Source organism: Nelusetta ayraudi, unplaced genomic scaffold, assembly GCF_046127955.1.
Source record: "Nelusetta ayraudi isolate G7.1 ecotype Tasmania unplaced genomic scaffold, CSIRO-AGI_Nayr_v1 ptg000070l, whole genome shotgun sequence".
NCBI classification, from domain to species: Eukaryota; Metazoa; Chordata; class Actinopteri; order Tetraodontiformes; family Monacanthidae; genus Nelusetta; species Nelusetta ayraudi.
In genome coordinates, this window is record NW_027466120.1 from 4,670,225 (window position 1) to 4,686,573 (window position 16,349).

At 48.8% G+C, this 16,349-nt stretch overlaps 3 protein-coding genes across 5 annotated transcripts in view; all 3 read right to left on the reverse strand.

Annotated features, from left to right (window-relative positions):
• Window positions 1-9,927, reverse strand: part of LOC142898701 (synaptotagmin-2-like) — a 64,112-nt gene extending 54,185 nt beyond the window's left edge. For 2 of the 3 annotated variants that reach the window (XM_076041813.1, XM_076041812.1), the window contains exons 1-2: window positions 9,747-9,927; window positions 9,535-9,601 (exon numbers count right to left, since the gene is read on the reverse strand). The gene's annotated coding sequence lies outside the window, so the exon portion shown is untranslated. The remainder of the gene's footprint in view (window positions 1-9,534; window positions 9,602-9,746) is intronic. The other variant, XM_076041814.1, reaches the window with a different exon arrangement.
• A 1,660-nt stretch (window positions 9,928-11,587) lies between these two features.
• On the reverse strand, window positions 11,588-13,118 carry oard1 (O-acyl-ADP-ribose deacylase 1). The gene is made up of 5 exons (XM_076041820.1): window positions 12,834-13,118; window positions 12,534-12,699; window positions 12,099-12,157; window positions 11,887-11,999; window positions 11,588-11,792 (listed from the first exon to the last, which is right to left on the reverse strand). Exons 1-5 carry the CDS (start codon window positions 12,876-12,878, stop codon window positions 11,645-11,647), a joined length of 531 nt encoding a protein of 176 aa, XP_075897935.1. The 5' UTR covers window positions 12,879-13,118; the 3' UTR covers window positions 11,588-11,644.
• A 369-nt stretch (window positions 13,119-13,487) lies between these two features.
• On the reverse strand, window positions 13,488-15,455 carry guca1b (guanylate cyclase activator 1B). Its single transcript, XM_076041819.1, has 4 exons — window positions 14,962-15,455; window positions 14,401-14,550; window positions 14,129-14,243; window positions 13,488-13,973 (listed from the first exon to the last, which is right to left on the reverse strand). Exons 1-4 carry the CDS (start codon window positions 15,163-15,165, stop codon window positions 13,849-13,851), a joined length of 594 nt encoding a protein of 197 aa, XP_075897934.1. The 5' UTR covers window positions 15,166-15,455; the 3' UTR covers window positions 13,488-13,848.
• Window positions 15,456-16,349: the final 894 nt, after the last annotated feature.

The following is a 16,349-nucleotide window of genomic DNA, read 5'->3' on the forward strand; positions in this document are numbered from 1 at the left end:
AGCTGTATAATAATTTCACTGGCCTAAAATGTTGTCAAATGGTAAAAATGCAATGTGTATGAAAATAAAACACAATATGTGTCTAAGGCAGAGGAGCATGTTACACAAGCAGCTAGCATTAGCATCGCTACCCCCTCGGTGCAGAAAGGAAATTCAAGAGAACAATTGTAAATAACCCAAAAAAAAAATAAGCCCTTGGTTGAGAAGACACTACTTTCTAATTTATAACGTCACGGTTGTGTAGCCTTCCTCATTAACACTCTCTTACTCAGCCGCGAGACCAGCATGCAGCAGGAGACAGAAATGGCATTGGAACCGCAACGTGTCAACCTTCTGTGAAACATTCGATATCATATGTACGCCTCTCTGGCTTGTTCACACACTGCTGCACACATCAAAAACCCAGGTGAACAGCAGTTTGATTTAATGAAACAGTCTCCGTCACCCTACAAAACAGCCGAATAGAGCAATTAACAAAATCAAAAATTAAAAGCAATAAATAACTATAACTGCACTGTAAATGAGTTGATGGTAATTCCTTTATTTATGTATTTTAATTAAAACTAACAATTTAATCTGATGAATCTCCTGAGTATGCTTTTGTTTCCAGTTACAGAGAAAAATAAACAGAATGTGTTTGATGAGAACGACTGAATTTTACTTGGGAGGCAACACTGATCTGACATTGGGGGGGGTTTGGATAATTACTTTGGGATTTTAATTTTTGCACTGCCAAAAAGCTGTATTTTCTTCATTTTTCATGTGAAGTTCTTGCTTCAAATGTTAGAGTAGCATCAATAATGCTAAGCATTGATGAGCAACATTGGTATCAGTATCGCGAACCTCCTAATGACGCCTCTATCTATTTCCAAGGTCTTGGCTACTGTGGCTTCCTGCTCAGGAATCTTAAACAGTCATTCAGCAGGATGCAGTATGACAGCATGTTACGATACATCCTGAATAGTTAGTCGTGGATTATTTAAATGAGCTAAATTCATTCTTTGAGAGACAAAAACTCACTCCTCATCAGTATGCTATCAATAGGGAATCAATACAAGGACAACGATGAGACAACTATAGCACTCCTACAGGACTGGAGCTTCATTACACTAAATATACTTGCTGTGAGACTTTCCTGGACTGATATCCATTTAGGGGATAGTTTTATCTTAATTTGTTTTTTTCAGTAAATCAAAACAAGTTAATTCCATCATGATTGAACAAGAAAGTTAAAAGTATTCATGCATGGTGTTTCACAAGGATCTCGCAGGGCTTTATTTTGTGCTGAATGCAGTTCCCTTCACCTGTGCACTTTCCCTCAAACGGCTCAAAGAGTGAGAAGCAGCCTTTATGCTGGCACTGACTCACGCAGGCAAGGTATTCGCCCTCCTTCTCTTTACTTCTCTCTTTTAAAGGCAATACTTTGCAATGTTCCTCTAATAAAAACAAGAATGTTTGAATTTGTTCGCAACCAAATCAAATGACATAGATGACAAAGGGACTGCAGGGATCGCTGCGGAAAAAAAAAAAAAAGCTGTAAGCTTCATCACAACAGCCTGCACTTCAGACTATTTCGCCGTTTGATACTGTGAACGATTTCAGCACCGTGGTTTATTTTAACTGCAAAAAAAGAAAAAAGAGATCCTGGGCTTTTGTTGATGTTTGTGCTGCTCCAAGTGTTCTGGATGTCAGATGGCAGATTCTCACTTGGCAACTCGGAGAAACAGCAACCCTGCCCTCCCACGGCAGAGGCCCCCGTGGGACCGCAGAAAAGAACGCGGAAAATGTCTCCTCATTTCGAGGATTTCAGGGGACAGGAAAAAAAAAATATGTTTAATGAGGCCCCGAGACGTTTCTCCGAGCAGAGAGAAAAAAACCCTTTCAGGCTCCCCCCTCCCACCCTCGGAGAGGAGGCTGGGAAGGAAAACAGACAAGGGGGGGAGGCGACGCACGCACGTGTTCAAATGTGTTTTGCGCGCACCGAAGCCCTGAGGGCGTGTTCCTTAAGACAACTGTTGGCAGGCTATCGTAAGGTCAGCCGTTGTTATTTAGAGGAGATTAAATCAATTCTCCCAAACAAGCTGGATATTGCAGCCGGAGGAGGCGCCACTCGGCGGCGTCGACCTCCAAAGTTCAATTCTGTCCACCTCCGATAGCATCCAGGTTGTAATGTGAGGCTCTCGGGGAAGTGCAGCGACATCGGCGTCATTACCGCCTTTCTCTGCTGGCTGCGTGTGTGTATATGTGTGTGTGTGTGTGTGTGTGTGTGTGTGTGTGTGTGTGTGTGTGTGTGTGTGTGTGACGGGGTGCCAGCCCTGTTCTCCTCGCACAGCTTCGGCACTAAAAATACAGGTGAAAGCATTCTCAGCGTGACCCACAGGCAACACGGCGAGGCCTTTTTTTTCCTTGAGATGCGGGGCTGCGCCGCGCTGCGCTGCAGAGTGGATGTCACGAGCTGGAAACAGCTATTGTGATGATGAGGCTCGGTGACAGGGGTGCAAGCGGAGCACCGTGGTCACCGGTCAAGCCAATATCGCCCCGGGAGAGACGCAGGAGCTAAATGGGATCTTGAGGAGTGACAGCAAGCAAAGACTGACATGCGCTCGTGACAGAGGAGGAGGAAAAGAAGCGGGTGGGGAGAGGGGGGGGCAGAGTGCGTTAAAGTCGAGCTCTCATTTAGCAGCTATTCGTGCGTCGGGCTGATTGCGTTTTTTTACACCTGAGCGCTGACGAGTCGAGGAAGCTCAATCTGCGAGCGTCTCTGCGGACGCAGAAGAAGCATGGATGTATTATAAGAACTGGATACCGGACTGGCAATATGGTGGCGTGCCGATTATTCCCAGTGGCCACTCGAGGTACTGCAGCAAAAAAATCCCATGGACTCAAAAAGTATTTTTTGTATAGACCGCAATACAAAAAATAAATGGCTTTAAAACAGCTGCCAGGATGACTGTGACCTGAAACGCGGTTCATAGCAAATCTGCCTTTTGTAGATTTTCCAGTTATGGTCTTTTAGTCGTTGAAAAAGATGATAAAGGCCAGAAAATCACCAGACAAGAGTGTATTCCCAGCGACATCGTACGTGCTGCTGTGTCTCAGCTCGTTCTGATTGGCTGCGTCCTGACGTGTCTGTAAGTGACGTTCTCCAGAATCCTTCTGATTGGCCAAATAGAGCATGTGAGTCACAGAGGCATGATGGGAGGTGACACTACTGCGCATTGCTCTATGGGCCCATTAATGCGGAAGTCAAAAACTTTTTCGGTATATGCACTGGGTGAGCATCTTCATTGAAATGAATGGGCCGCCATCTTGGACTCTGGTGGGCCTGACAAGAAGCAGCAACACCCCCCCCCCTCCCCCTTCCCCAACTGGAATTAGCTGCCTTTTTTATATGCAGTCAGCACAATCTCACCATGACAACACTGAGCAGGCAGAACTGGAATCTGCCAAAGAGACGAGTAAAGTGTAAAAGCGTGCCATGGAATCTCCCCCCTCCTCCTCCTCCTCCTCCTCGTCCTCACCCCCCACCCCTCCCCACCCCTCCCCTCCTCATTTCCTCGCAGCCCAATTCGGACGAGGCAGCAGACGCGAGTGGCAGCAGCAGATGTGTCACACAGGAAGCTGCTTTGATACAAACGGGGCTGATTAACAGAGGCGTGCAGCCGGCTGCTGAGGCGCTTGGCTGCGGCGCCGGGCTCTGTGGAGGGGTTGGGGGGTTGGGGGTTTGGGGGAGGGGGTGGATGCGAGGGGACAAGGGAGCAGATGGAAACCCGGATGCACAAAACTGGGCTCGCGTTCCTCTCTCCAAATCACCCGAACGTCCGTCCAGGCCCTCGCAACCCGGAACTGAGAGCCGTGGCGGTGTGGACGAGGACGAGGAGGAGGACGGCGGCGGCAGGCGGCTCTGCTCTTCACGGCACGTTATCTCCGGCTGTGGCTCCGCCCCCTCAACATTAATTATGCAGCTCAATGCAGCACTCCAAATCCCCGCTGCAGCTCAGCCACACTACGAGCGCCGCTGCTCGCCCGCTCTCCCTTCTTCCCCTGTCAGACACAGGCAGAACCACAGAGTGTTTGTCTTTTTTTTTTTTTTCCCTCCTCCCCCTCCTCATCCTTTCCCCCCACCCCCACGACTCCACAGCCACGTTCTCAACACATCCACCGTCAACATTTTCCACCCCCCTTGAAGCACCGCCGGCGTGAATAGACTGAGAAACCTGACAGCGGCTGTTTCCGAGAGATTTTGCAAAGCGGAGCTGTATCCATTTTTTTTCCTTCACTGCAAAGAGAAAATGCAGGTGAATAAAATATGTATGAGCTCAAATTCTACTGGCATGGCAAGCTGACAGTTTGCGTCACCGAAGCAATTATGAAAAGCAATAGCAAGAGCCTTTATTTTTGCCCTTGCAGACAGAGACAAATGGAAATAAAAGAGAAGTAGCATCTATCCATTGCAGCGCACGCGCTGGATAATTCACCCAGTGATGCGATTGCATTATCATTTCACACAGCTGGCAGCCGACGCTTCAATGAATCCCCTTTTTTTTGTGAGTTGGTTTAATATCTTTAGTTGCGGCGTGACTCGCACACCCGACCCCCGGTGATTTTGCCGCGTTTTAACCCCGGCGCCTCTCCATGCAAATCAGGAGCAAAAAACGCGGTCCGTCGCGGCGCGCCAAACGCACTTAGCGGCTCAAACACCTGTCTGGCGAGCGAGTAATTGACTCAGTCACCACCGAGCGCGCCGAGGGGACCTGCGACGGCCGCGCAATTGGAAGCGGCCGCATCTTCGAAGAGGAGGGAGGAGAGAGGGAATCCAGAGGACGTAGGAGGAGAGCTGCGGTGGTGGTGGTGGTGGTGGTGGGAGCGGGAGGGGCAGGGGGGGAAGGGAGGCAGGGGAGGGGGGAGGGGTAAGCGAGGGAGCTCTCACGCGTCAGCCATCCAGCCCCCCTCCGGGGCAGGCAGGCAGTGGGACGGAAACATGGCAACTGTTTATGGAGGCAGAAAGGAGCTTCTTCTTCTTCCTCTTCTTCTTCTTCTTCTTCTTCTTCTTCTTCTCGGTCTCCAAGAAGCCTCCACGTGATTGGGGCTGTGACTCACATCTGTGTGCATGTGCGTGTGCATGTGCGTGCGTGTGTGTGCATGTGTGTGTGTGTGTTTTCCTGCGGACGAGCTGCGACAGGGAGGGGGGAGCGGCGGCGCTGCTCTCCCATCCCAGGCCGGACGGCTTGAGAATTAATCCAACGCAACTTGTGAGTTGTGAGGCTACACAACCCCCCCCGCCCCCCCTCCCCCTACTCCCCTCACCCCCCCCCCGCCATGCAATATGCAACATCCGTCTCTCCGCGTCCCTCCGAGGTTGAACCTGGCTGCATGGTCCGGGAAGTGACCCACTTTCCCACTGCAAGCGGGGAAAAACCTCGCCGACCTCGCCGTCCGTCGCCATTGTTGCCATTTCAATCAAGTTTAGTGTGCGTTTGTGTTTGAGGAGGAGCTTCCTTTGGAGCGAACGCAAACAGAGAGGCAGATGTTCTTAATGAGGAGGACACGGTGGGAGGGGGGGCAGGGGGAGGGGGGCTGGTACCATTCTGCTGCTGCTGCTGCTGCTGCTGCTGGTGAAGTCAATGCCTTCTACGCTTACATAATCCAGAGGTGGGGTGTGTGTGTGTGTGTGTGTGTGCGTGCGTGTGTGCACGGACTACTAGCGCTGTTTTCACACGTTCATACGATTTCATTTACTCACTTCAGAGAAAATATGAAAATAGAAAAAATACACGGCAGCATCATCAGACGCCCACGACGATCTTTGTGAGCTCGCCGACTTGCCCCCACCCTCCAAAACCCCCCCGACCCCCCATCCCTCCATTCCGCCACCCCCTCATGTGCAATTCTGCTGCTGCTGCTGCTGCAGGGTTCTTTTCGGTGCACGGAGCCGGATGGCGAGCGAGCGCAGCAGGGGCTGGGCGCCGCAATGTGCTGCAGTGCTCTCTGCGCTGACATGCACACCCACTCTCTCTCTCTCTCTCTCTCTCTCTCTCTCTCTCTCTCTCTCTCTCTCTCTCTCTCTCTCTATCTCTCTCTCTCCCCCCTTCTTCCCTTCCTTCCCGCTCCGCCTGCCTGCTGACAATCTCTCAACCTCCCCGGTGCTCCGTCTCTCTCTCTCTCTCTCTCTCTCTCTCTCTCTCTCTCTGTCCCTCCCGCCACTCGCCGATGCCCCCCCCCCCCACCCCCCTGCTTTGGTGCCTCTTCCCGCACTCCTCAAAGCCGACTGCGGTCCCTTTTATCTCGCGCTCCCTGTCGACGCCGTGCGAGCGCGGGCGGAGCAGCATTTCTTTTTCTTTTTTTTGCCAGTGCGCACGTGAGCGTGCGCACTGCAAGTCTTCCTGTGAGGCACGGTGCCATTTTAACTGCTCAGCGACCTCGAAAAAAAAAAGGAAAAGAAAAGCTGCCCGCCCTCCCGGCATCATTTCACTATCTGGCTTCCGGCTTTTCAGCGTCAGCCATGTTTTATTCGCGTCACTCGCCGCCTGTTTCCGGCCTCTTTGAGAAAAGTCCTCACGCCCCCCCCCCTCCCTAGCCCCCCCTCTACCCCGACGTGGAAAGTTTCAGCGAGCTTCCCCAACTGCACGCCGCCAACGTGACGGATGTTGCCACCATTTGCTGGAGATTCCAGATCCTCCTCTGACTGTTAAGGTGAACCTCCTCCTCGCTCATCCTAATCGGCCGTTGTATCCAAAGATGGCCGCCAATTCATTGCAATGTAGTTGCTCACCCAGCGCATACGCCAAAAAAGTTTTTGACTTCCGCATTAATGGGCCCATAGAGCATGCACAGTAGTGTCACTTCCCACCATGCCACTGTAACACATGATCTATTTGACCAATCAGAACGATTCCGGAGAGCGTCACTTACAGACACGTCAGGACGCAGCCAATCAGAATGATCTGAGACACAGCACGTACGACGAGGTGACGAATAAACTCATTTCTGGCAAGACCATAACTGGAAAATCTACAATAGAAAGATTTGCTATGAATCGCGTTTCAGGTCAAAGTCGTCCTGTCAGCCATTTTAAAGGCGTTTATTTTTGTATTGGGGTCTACGTGGGAAAATGGGATATTTTTTTTTGCTGCAGTACCTCGAGTGGCCATAGGGAACAATCGGCACACCGCCATCTTGCCAGTCCAGTATCCAGTGTTTATCCATGGTTGTACATCCATGGTTGTATCTGTCTGACTGTGGCCCCACCTGCACTGCCCCCAACAGCAAACCCCACCACTCCATGGCCCCCTCCCCCTCATGCTCTCCGCCCCCCCACCACTCTGCTGCCATTTTAAAAGAGGATGCTGGATAGTTCCTGGGAACAGTTGGGGAGCTCATTGCCATTTGCCATTAAAAAGACTGATGCTGGCTGTCTGAATAGGTTTCCCCGGGTTTGCCGGCTGCACCCTGCAGAGACACTTTCCTGGCCACTCTGAACCGTGACATGAAACAAAGCTCGCAGTGACAGCGGGTGTCCGGACCGCGTGGCCCACAGCCGCCACCGCTGCCACCGCTGCACGTTTCATCCCCTTTTCCACTCCAATGCCAAAACAAACCGGCGCGTTTTGCAACCATTTGCATTTTTTTCAAAGTTCATTTTCAGGGGAGCCCAACTAGCTGCGAAAACTGAGCCTCTGCCATTTCTACGTTTTTAGTAGCATCGCCGTTGCAGTTCCCGCTATCAGCTCGGCAAAGATCCTTGAAGGATTTTGCAAGCGCTGTCTGCTGTGCTCCACTGTGACGTTTTGCCACGTGAAAAAAAGAGGGTAGAAAAGGGCCACGCAGTACTGGCACTCCGGCCTGAAGCTACACTGATGGTGCAGGTGGACAACCAACATTTTGTTTTTAGTTTTTTTTTCTCCAAAACAGCTGCCAGATGAGTTCCCAGCAGCTCTGCAAAATGAAAAAAAGCACAGTTCGCTTCGAGACGAGCTGTATTCTAAAAAAAGAAGAGATGCATTAATAATGAAAAGTGTCTTCGACTGGAAGAAAAAGGCGGGCAGCTACACGAGCGAATGGCGCCATCAGAAAAACAGACATGGGGATGTGTATCATCCAATAGTGTTTCAGGTCATTACACCAAATCTTCCCCTGCCTTAAACTGCCGTCCTGTTGTCACTACTCAACACTGAACGCTTTAAACTCTGTCCATGGTGCTGAAATGAGATACATTTTTTTTTTTTACCCTCCTCCCTTGGCCCTCCTCTCCTCGTCTCACCATACACACACAAACCCCTACGCACGCCCATCGGGGTTAAACAATTTACACCTTGTTTTAAATTCTGCTCAGGTCCAGAGTCCAGTGTTGGAAATTCCCCTGTGTGGAAACATCGGTGCGCTCGGTACTTTTTTTTTTTTTTCTTTTTTCCAGTCCCGCTTATCGAGGCTTATTCACAGAGTCTGTCCACATTTCCACACAGTCTGCACCAGGCCAGTGTTCCCTGACACGTTTTTTTTTTAAACAGTACAGTGCCCACTACTGGACAGCAGGTTACCTCCATTTACAAAGGATGAAGGTCAGTCTTGTGAGAAGACGGTGGGATCTGGGAAAGACACTGTGAATGCAAAAGGCTGATGATAGATGTGACACTGGGTGGAAAAAAGTGTGAGACTGAGCCTTCCGCTGTTTACGAAGAATAAAAAGCTTAAGGGACGGGGCTCCAGCATGTGAATACTCCATTGGTGTGCTCTAACATATTTTTTCCATATTAGCTTTCTGCCCCTTCAAGTGCAGCCAGCTTAGATTAAAAAAAAAAAAAAAAAAAACCTGCCACTGTTTTACGGTTGGACAGAAGAAAGTCCCAGAATAGCAGATAAACAAAATGAAACTCATCACCGGGTCAACGGCATGATCAGACCCAATTCACAGTATCTGAGCAACCCCCACCCCCACAAGTTGATAGCTGGAATGCACAATGAGAGTGTGCACGACACAAATCAAAGAGGCTGCAGCAACGGGCACACTGGGCTTGTCAGCATGTGCTGGATTTACGCCAAGAGAAAGGAACAAAAGTTTACTCTGATCCTTGGTGCGGACGGCAATGAAATAGACTTTCGACGGCTCTCGGTCGCTTTGACGAGCGCTGCCTGGAAGCTGGATGCTGAAGCAGCTCCGCTCAGGGATGTAATGGGATACTGCAGCACTAGAGAACCGTGTGCACAGAAACTTGCCTTGAAGCATCAGGGAGTCCCGCACTAACCTTCCCCCCTCCCTTCCTCCTGCTGCTGCTGCTGCTGCTGCTGCTGCTTCTTCCCGTCTTCTCCCTCCGATCTGCCGTCAAGTCCTCGCACTGTTTCAGATTAAACCCCGGCAAAAGGGGCACGTTCGACCGCGAGGCGTGCACGAGGAGGGGGGATAATCCGAGCCGATCGTTGAAAAAAAAAAAAAAAAAACAAAAGACAAAAAACTACTTCCCAAGTGCAGCCCCCCCGCCAGCCTCCCCATCCTGCTGTAGCATCCCTGCGTTAGAGGAGCAGACGGCAGCCGCTTACCTTCCGTGCAGGTTCCTCTCCTCCTCCGGATGCCGAGCTCTTCCACTTCTCCACGGGCTCCGAGACACTTTGAGATAGAGAGAAAAAAAAGGGGATCAGTCTTGCCTTACTTTTCTCTTATTCCCAGTTTAAAGTGCAAAGCCTCGAGCAGCGTCCCCCTCCCTCCTTCTCCTTCTCCTCCTCCTGCTCCTCCTCCTCTCCACTAGACACACCTTTTACTCTGCACTCCTGCAAACTCTGCCACATAGACGCAACCACAAGCCCATTCAAATGCAGCCCGAGCCGAGAGTACACAAATTGATAAAGATCTGCTCGGAGGAGGGACAGAAACTACACACTGGCTCGCGCGCGCGCACACACACACACACACACACTCACTGCAGTTTTTCTCCCCCCACCTTCCTCTCTTGCCCACTCGCTCGGCTGCTTTTTTTTTCCTCCCTCCCTCCTCCTCCTCCTCCTGCTGCTGCTGTCTTTGCCTGCGCTGCCTCCTGATTGGCTCGGCTGTTCTTCAATAACATAAGCTCTCTTCTTTAATTGGAAGGGGTCCAGTTATGTGTGCGCACCGGGAGCTCTCCCGCCCAGCTCATCTCTCACTCCTTTTTTTCTCCCCCTTTTCCACCCCTAAGTGGCAGTGGAGAAGAATGCTGAGCTCTGCAATTTCATACGTCGAGCAAAGGGAGAGGAGGAGAGAGGAGGGGGGGTGAAAAAAAGGGAATGGAGGACAGGGAGAAGGGGGGAGAAGGACGAGCGGAAGCTGCACTGGAGATGGGGGTGGTAAGGGGGGGGGCAGAGAGATGGAGAGTGAGCGCTGGTTGGGATGGGATGGGTCCCAGAAAGCTGCAGTGGCGTGTCGGGGGTGTGACACGGGAGAGTTCCGCTGCACTCCTCACTGCAGCGGCGAGCAGAGCGGCGAGGTGGCTCTGCTGCAGTGTGGAGTCTAATTGCCAGGCAAGCAGGCAGGCAGGGAGGCAGGCAGGCAGGGAGGCAGGGAGGGGGATGGGAGGCGAGGAGGAGGAGGAGGAGGAAGAGGAAGAGGAGGAGAGGAGAGTGGGGGGTTGGTTGCAGTGATGCTGAAGTACAATTTTCCAGCCAGTCGGGAAACACTGGTGGTGGTGGAGGGGCGTTAGGTGGGTAGCAGCAGCAGCAGCAGCAGCAGCAGCATGCAGCGGTTGCCGCCTCCTCCTCATGAATTATTCAAGCCGTCCCAGAGGAGAGGGGGGGGGGGGGGTGAGGAGGGGAGGGTCGCAGGCGGCAAAAAACTACCGAGCCGTCCACACAATCGCTGTTCCGCAGCTTCCATTCAGATCACTCACACCTTTAAGTGAGTGTCAAATGACTGGACGAGTGGCCCCTTAAAAGGTTGAGGGTATAATCCAATAACTGCTTTTGAGTGAGAAATTGCAGGGTTTTAGATTTCTGTACAAAGCAAAGCAACAAAAAAAAAGCAAAAAAGAAAAAGTGTTAGAAGGATTTCCCCATTTTGGAGAAAAGAGGAGATTGACTTTTTGCTGTCACGTCACATCTCTCCTTTCCTCCCTCCCTCCCTCCCTCCCACCCCCTCCCACTCTCTCTCATCCATTCGTGATATGTAGGCCCAGCTGGGCCGGAGCACAATAGCAGCGCCGATCAATGGCAGCTCATACAATACCTCAACCATCTGCAGAGGTCACAACGAGCACTCTAAAAGTGATACGATGCCCCGCAGTGAAACGCAAACACACTGTTTGCTCGGCCAACAATATAATTGCCTGGTGGAAGAGGGAGAGACGCAATTGATGCCGACCATCTCGTTGGCCTGGCATTCTTTGTCTAAAAAAGAAAAGGAAAAAAAAAAAAAGCCTCATTCTGTTGAACCAGAAGGCGCACAAAGGGAAAAAAAAAGATCTTATTAATGTGTGGATTTAATGACGCACCAGGACAACTGGCGGGAACTTGGAAGCAGAAAGTGGGAGCTGGTGGAAAGTGACGGCCGAGGCAAATCACACGTGGTGACAATGAACACGTGTGTCCGGTTGCCGGCGCTGCTAATGATGGATTTCGACGACATGACTCATATGCAAAGCAAAGATTTATTTTCCGCGAAACTTGCGACACATCCTCCTGTGAGCTATCTGCGTCTGTTTTCATTCATCGCTTTGGTCTCGGCTCTCTCAGGAAGACTGTAGACCGTGATGGAGATGCCCGAGCGACCGAACACCCGTTCCAGAATCTCTGACACTTGGTCCCACTTCAGTCGATCCAGGCCACAGCCGATGCTGCGCGACAGACAGGGGAAGAGAAGAGCGCACGGTTGAGGGCGGGAGGCGGGGAGAGGTACTGCGGCGTCGACGGGGGAAGGAGGACGCGTACCGCGGCATCGACACTCTGGTCACTCCGTCCCGTTCGCACAGCGACTTCATGTCCTCCAGGCTCCGTCTCAGGCTGTCGTAGTTCGGCTTGTGGCTCGCCCTTTTCTTTGTGACCTGCAACGCAACCGCGGGACGAGCATCTGACGTGCACGAGTTTGGCACAAACAGGGAGGGGGAAGTAAAAACACGGTTCGACACGTGCTTGATATTTACCAGGTAGTAGATGAATCGTTTGTTCCGTTGCAGGACGGCACACTGTCCGGTGAGCTTGTCTGTGTGGAAAATGAAACATATCCACCACACCGCTGAGAAGTGGTACTAAAAAGCATCATACATTATGCAGAGAAAACAAAATTAATCAATTCATTGTTTTCTGCTTGCTGGGAAGTGTGTTATTTTCTACAGCGAGAATGACACTTGAACACGCTGGGAAGCAAGAGAGGTTTAAAGCGACACACATCCAATTCAATTGTAATTCCTGATCCAAGCCCCCCCAAAAATGGGCACGATATTGCCTTAATTTTAGCTTACATCTATGGACTTGCACAGCTACTTAAGTATATATATTTTTTTTTTTAAAAAAAGCCTCTCTGAACTGGAAAACCAACTGCCGTTCCATATTAAATTTGAAGGGGGAGTGTGACTCACTCTGCTCCTGCAGCTCCTCCACCCCGTCGAACTCCTTTCTGAACCTCACTGCGATGCCGGCCCCCATGCGGCAGTCCTCGCTGATGCAGTGGGCCAGGGCCTCGTCCTCGGGGCAGGAGAACAGGTCCCCGGTAACATAAGTCAGCCTCCAGCTGTCATCTGCAGACTGGCCAGAAGGGGGCAGCATGACACCGCGGTGGAAACAAACACAACCGGGGTGGGTGGGGGAGAAGGAAGTGTCCGGGGACGAACTGCCTTCTCGGTTCTGAGTGTTATTTTGCCGACTCGTGTTGGCTTTACCTGAGCTGCGTCACAGCTGCCGGCTTCCTCGCTTCCACGCGACATTGGCAGCGATTGGCGCCAAGTGTGCGCTGCTGCCGATAAGCTTGTTGTTGGTGTGTGGGGGGTTTTGGAGCCGGAAACGTCAATTAAACAAGGTGGGGGCTTTAAGTCTACAACTAGTGACGGGTTGGCTTGTTTGTTATGCAGTAATGCCGAGTCTTTGATAACGAATTTAATATATATTTGCTGAGAACAGCTCTAAATTGACGTTCTGAATCTGACCTTCTACGTCCACGCTCACCGTTCTCGTCATGCGCTGGAAGCTCTCGCGATAATAATCGGGATTTCCCCTTTGGCGAGATCTGCCAGATTCAAACGCTGCATTCAATGTCGTAAACTAATTCAGGGATAAAGCTGGAGCATATCATGGTATGTAATGTAATTTAAAACTGCCGTTTAAAATATGGTGAATGATATTATGGTTACTTTTAAAGGTGTGTGTGTGTGTGTGTGTGTGTGTGTGTGTGTGTGTGTGTGTGTGTGTGTGTGTGTGTGTGTGTGTGTGTTCTGGCACGCAACCAACACAAAGCAGGCAACGTGAGCTTGATAAAACATTTATTTAGTTAGATTATTGTTTTTTAATGAACCTTCATATTTGATTGCAAGTTCCAAACTGAGACTAATCAAGTGAAAGCATATCTCTGTGGTGGAAAATTGGTGCGCTTGGGAAAATGAAATAAATATACTCATGCACACACAGAAGAACAACAACAACAACAAAAATGTCAGCAAACTAATTTACAAAAGTTCACAGTAAACAGACCGTAAAGATGCGACATGGCCAAAAAACAACTTTCTCTTGACAAATGTGGAACCAAAATGCGTAACTATAACAAGGAATGAATACCTATTTTTGTACTACGTGCAAAATCCCATGATGCCTGCAGTGCTGTTTTGTTTCATGCAGACTACATTAATGTAAACTATTGACATAATTTTGTACAACCATCCATAAACAGTTCATGCTCCAGCCTTAGAAGTCTGCACTGCGTCTTCTGTCGTTCATCCAGTCCCCGGGGTTGACGTCCATCTGCAGCATCTTCATCACCCACTTGTCCCTCCGTGCGCCATCAATAAATTCATCCAGCGAGAGCTCCCCTAGGGGACGGCACATGCGTTTGTTTATTGTTTATTCTCAGGGCTTACTTTGACATGTATTCACGATATGCACCACATGCCGCAAAGCCATTCAAGCACCTTGACCTTTCACCTGCTCAATCACTCACTTTCAGGAAACTGCAACATAAACTCACCATCTCCATTTTCATCAACCAGCTCGAATATCCGGTCCACCACTTGGTCCGGAGTGAGAAGATTGCACTCTTCATCCAGCTCTCCGTGGCAGGCTTTCTTCAGTCGATAAATAGACTGAGAGTGACAGGATAGTACGTTACAGGGTCACCAACACTCACACAGGACATTTTATCACAGCCCGCTGAGCCTTTGTACAATGTCCTTTCAAATGATTTAAAGCTGCACAAGTACATCAATAGTATTGAGTTCTATAATTGTGAGCCAGCCTTACCTCTACAATTTCAAGGAGCTCTGTTTTATCAATGCATCCACTACCGTCCTTATCGTACATCTTGAATGTCCATTTGAGCTTATGCTCCAGTTTACCCCTCAGGACTAGATTCAATGCAGCCACATATTCCAGAAAATCAATGGTATTGTCCTGTATGTGGTACAAAGACAGAGAGGCAAGATTATATCACTTGGACAAATATCTCTTTTCTTTCAGAGGCAAAATTTGTGATGCCATATTTTGAGGACAATTTCAACAATTGTCTCTAAGGACCTAGTTTTCTTTTCTATATTAATTTCTCGGTTGCACATTTCCCTTTTTAATAAAATGTATTATGAGGAAACTGGCACAACAGGATCCTCAAAAATTCGAATACTGTGTGCTCACATTAACGTTAATGGCATCAATCAACTGGATGATTTGAGTTTCATTAGAATGAACATTAACTTACATATTGATAGGAATACTCAATAAAGTCAAATTAGACAAATAAATCTTCAATAGTTTCTATACAATCAATGATTGAATGTATAGTTTCGGATAACAGAAGTTTGTACTTACACCATTCTTGTCAAAGGCTCGAAACATGTTTTCAATGTAATCTGCTGCCTCCTTATTTTCAGTAACGCCAAAAAAGCTCTTGAACTCGTGCATGAACAGAGTCCCACTCGGGCATTCGACTACAAATTTTTTGTACCATTCCTGCAGCTCAGCCACATCAATTTCCTTGTCCGGATCACAATCCTCACTTAGGCGCTGTCCCATTGCGAGGGTTTCTTTTCCTTTCTTGAAGATGGAGATTAAAGCCCCTGTTTACATGACAAAACCTTTAAACATCAGTCATCATAAGTGAAACTAACTTTGAATCAAAAAAATCAGAAAAGATTAAAATCAGCAAATTGACAACCAAGTCCATACGAGCAGAACTGTTATTGGACTCTATTATGACAGTGCCACCCTGAAAGTGAGGATGAGACTGTAAGGATCACATGATCACGGATTAGATATGGGCAGTTGTCAAAATTAATTAGTTTACAGGGAGCTCATTACAGGATTTATTTATGGCCTCAAAATAGCTTTTTACTCATAATAAATTCCAACTGGGTTAATCTATACGGTATAGATTTCCTTTAATTAAAATTCTAATTTCACAAGCTGACTAAATCGTTGCATGCAAAACAACGTAATGTCAAATTAAGAAAATATAAAAATGGTGGGCCAATGGCCAGTTTCTTAGTGCACTGTAGGAAATTCTAAAATCTTTAATTGTGGATAATCATCTAAAATCATATTAATGTTCACATAAACTATCACCTTTTATGGGTTTTTTTTTTTTTAGTAGATTTATTTCAGAGACACAGAAAATGCTACAAAAACAAATTGGTGAATCAGAGCTGTAGTAATATGTTCCAGCTATTTCCAGACCAGCCTTATGATTCACACAGGCCAAATGATGAGTTTATCCCTGCAAGCTGTGGCCCCACTGATTACTGTTTACATGACTGCCTTGGTCTCACTGGCACTGGTAATAAATATTTTCTGACTATATTCATTAATTATAGACATTACAACATCGCAGGCAGGCATTTACATTTGGGAAATGGGTGGAAACTTCTAGGAAGGTTTTGAGCACCAGGCAGTGGAGACGTTTCCAAGTCATTTGAGTAGAATAATGGCGCTGCCGTTTATGGGAATTATAGTCTTTGCTTAAGGTTAAAGCGTGACCCCATCTGAGATATGTGCTGACAAGAAGGATAGAAATAATCTCAGCTGAGAGGTGTCAAGGCCATCCAAAGTGTCACTGGATGTTATCCTGACATGATTACAATGGCCAACACCTGTTACTCTTTATGTCACTTGAACATGTGACTGGCGCACACTTTGAGCAACAGCTTGAATTTTGAGGCAAATGGCTAATTCTGATAACACAACATAACACAAAGGTATCC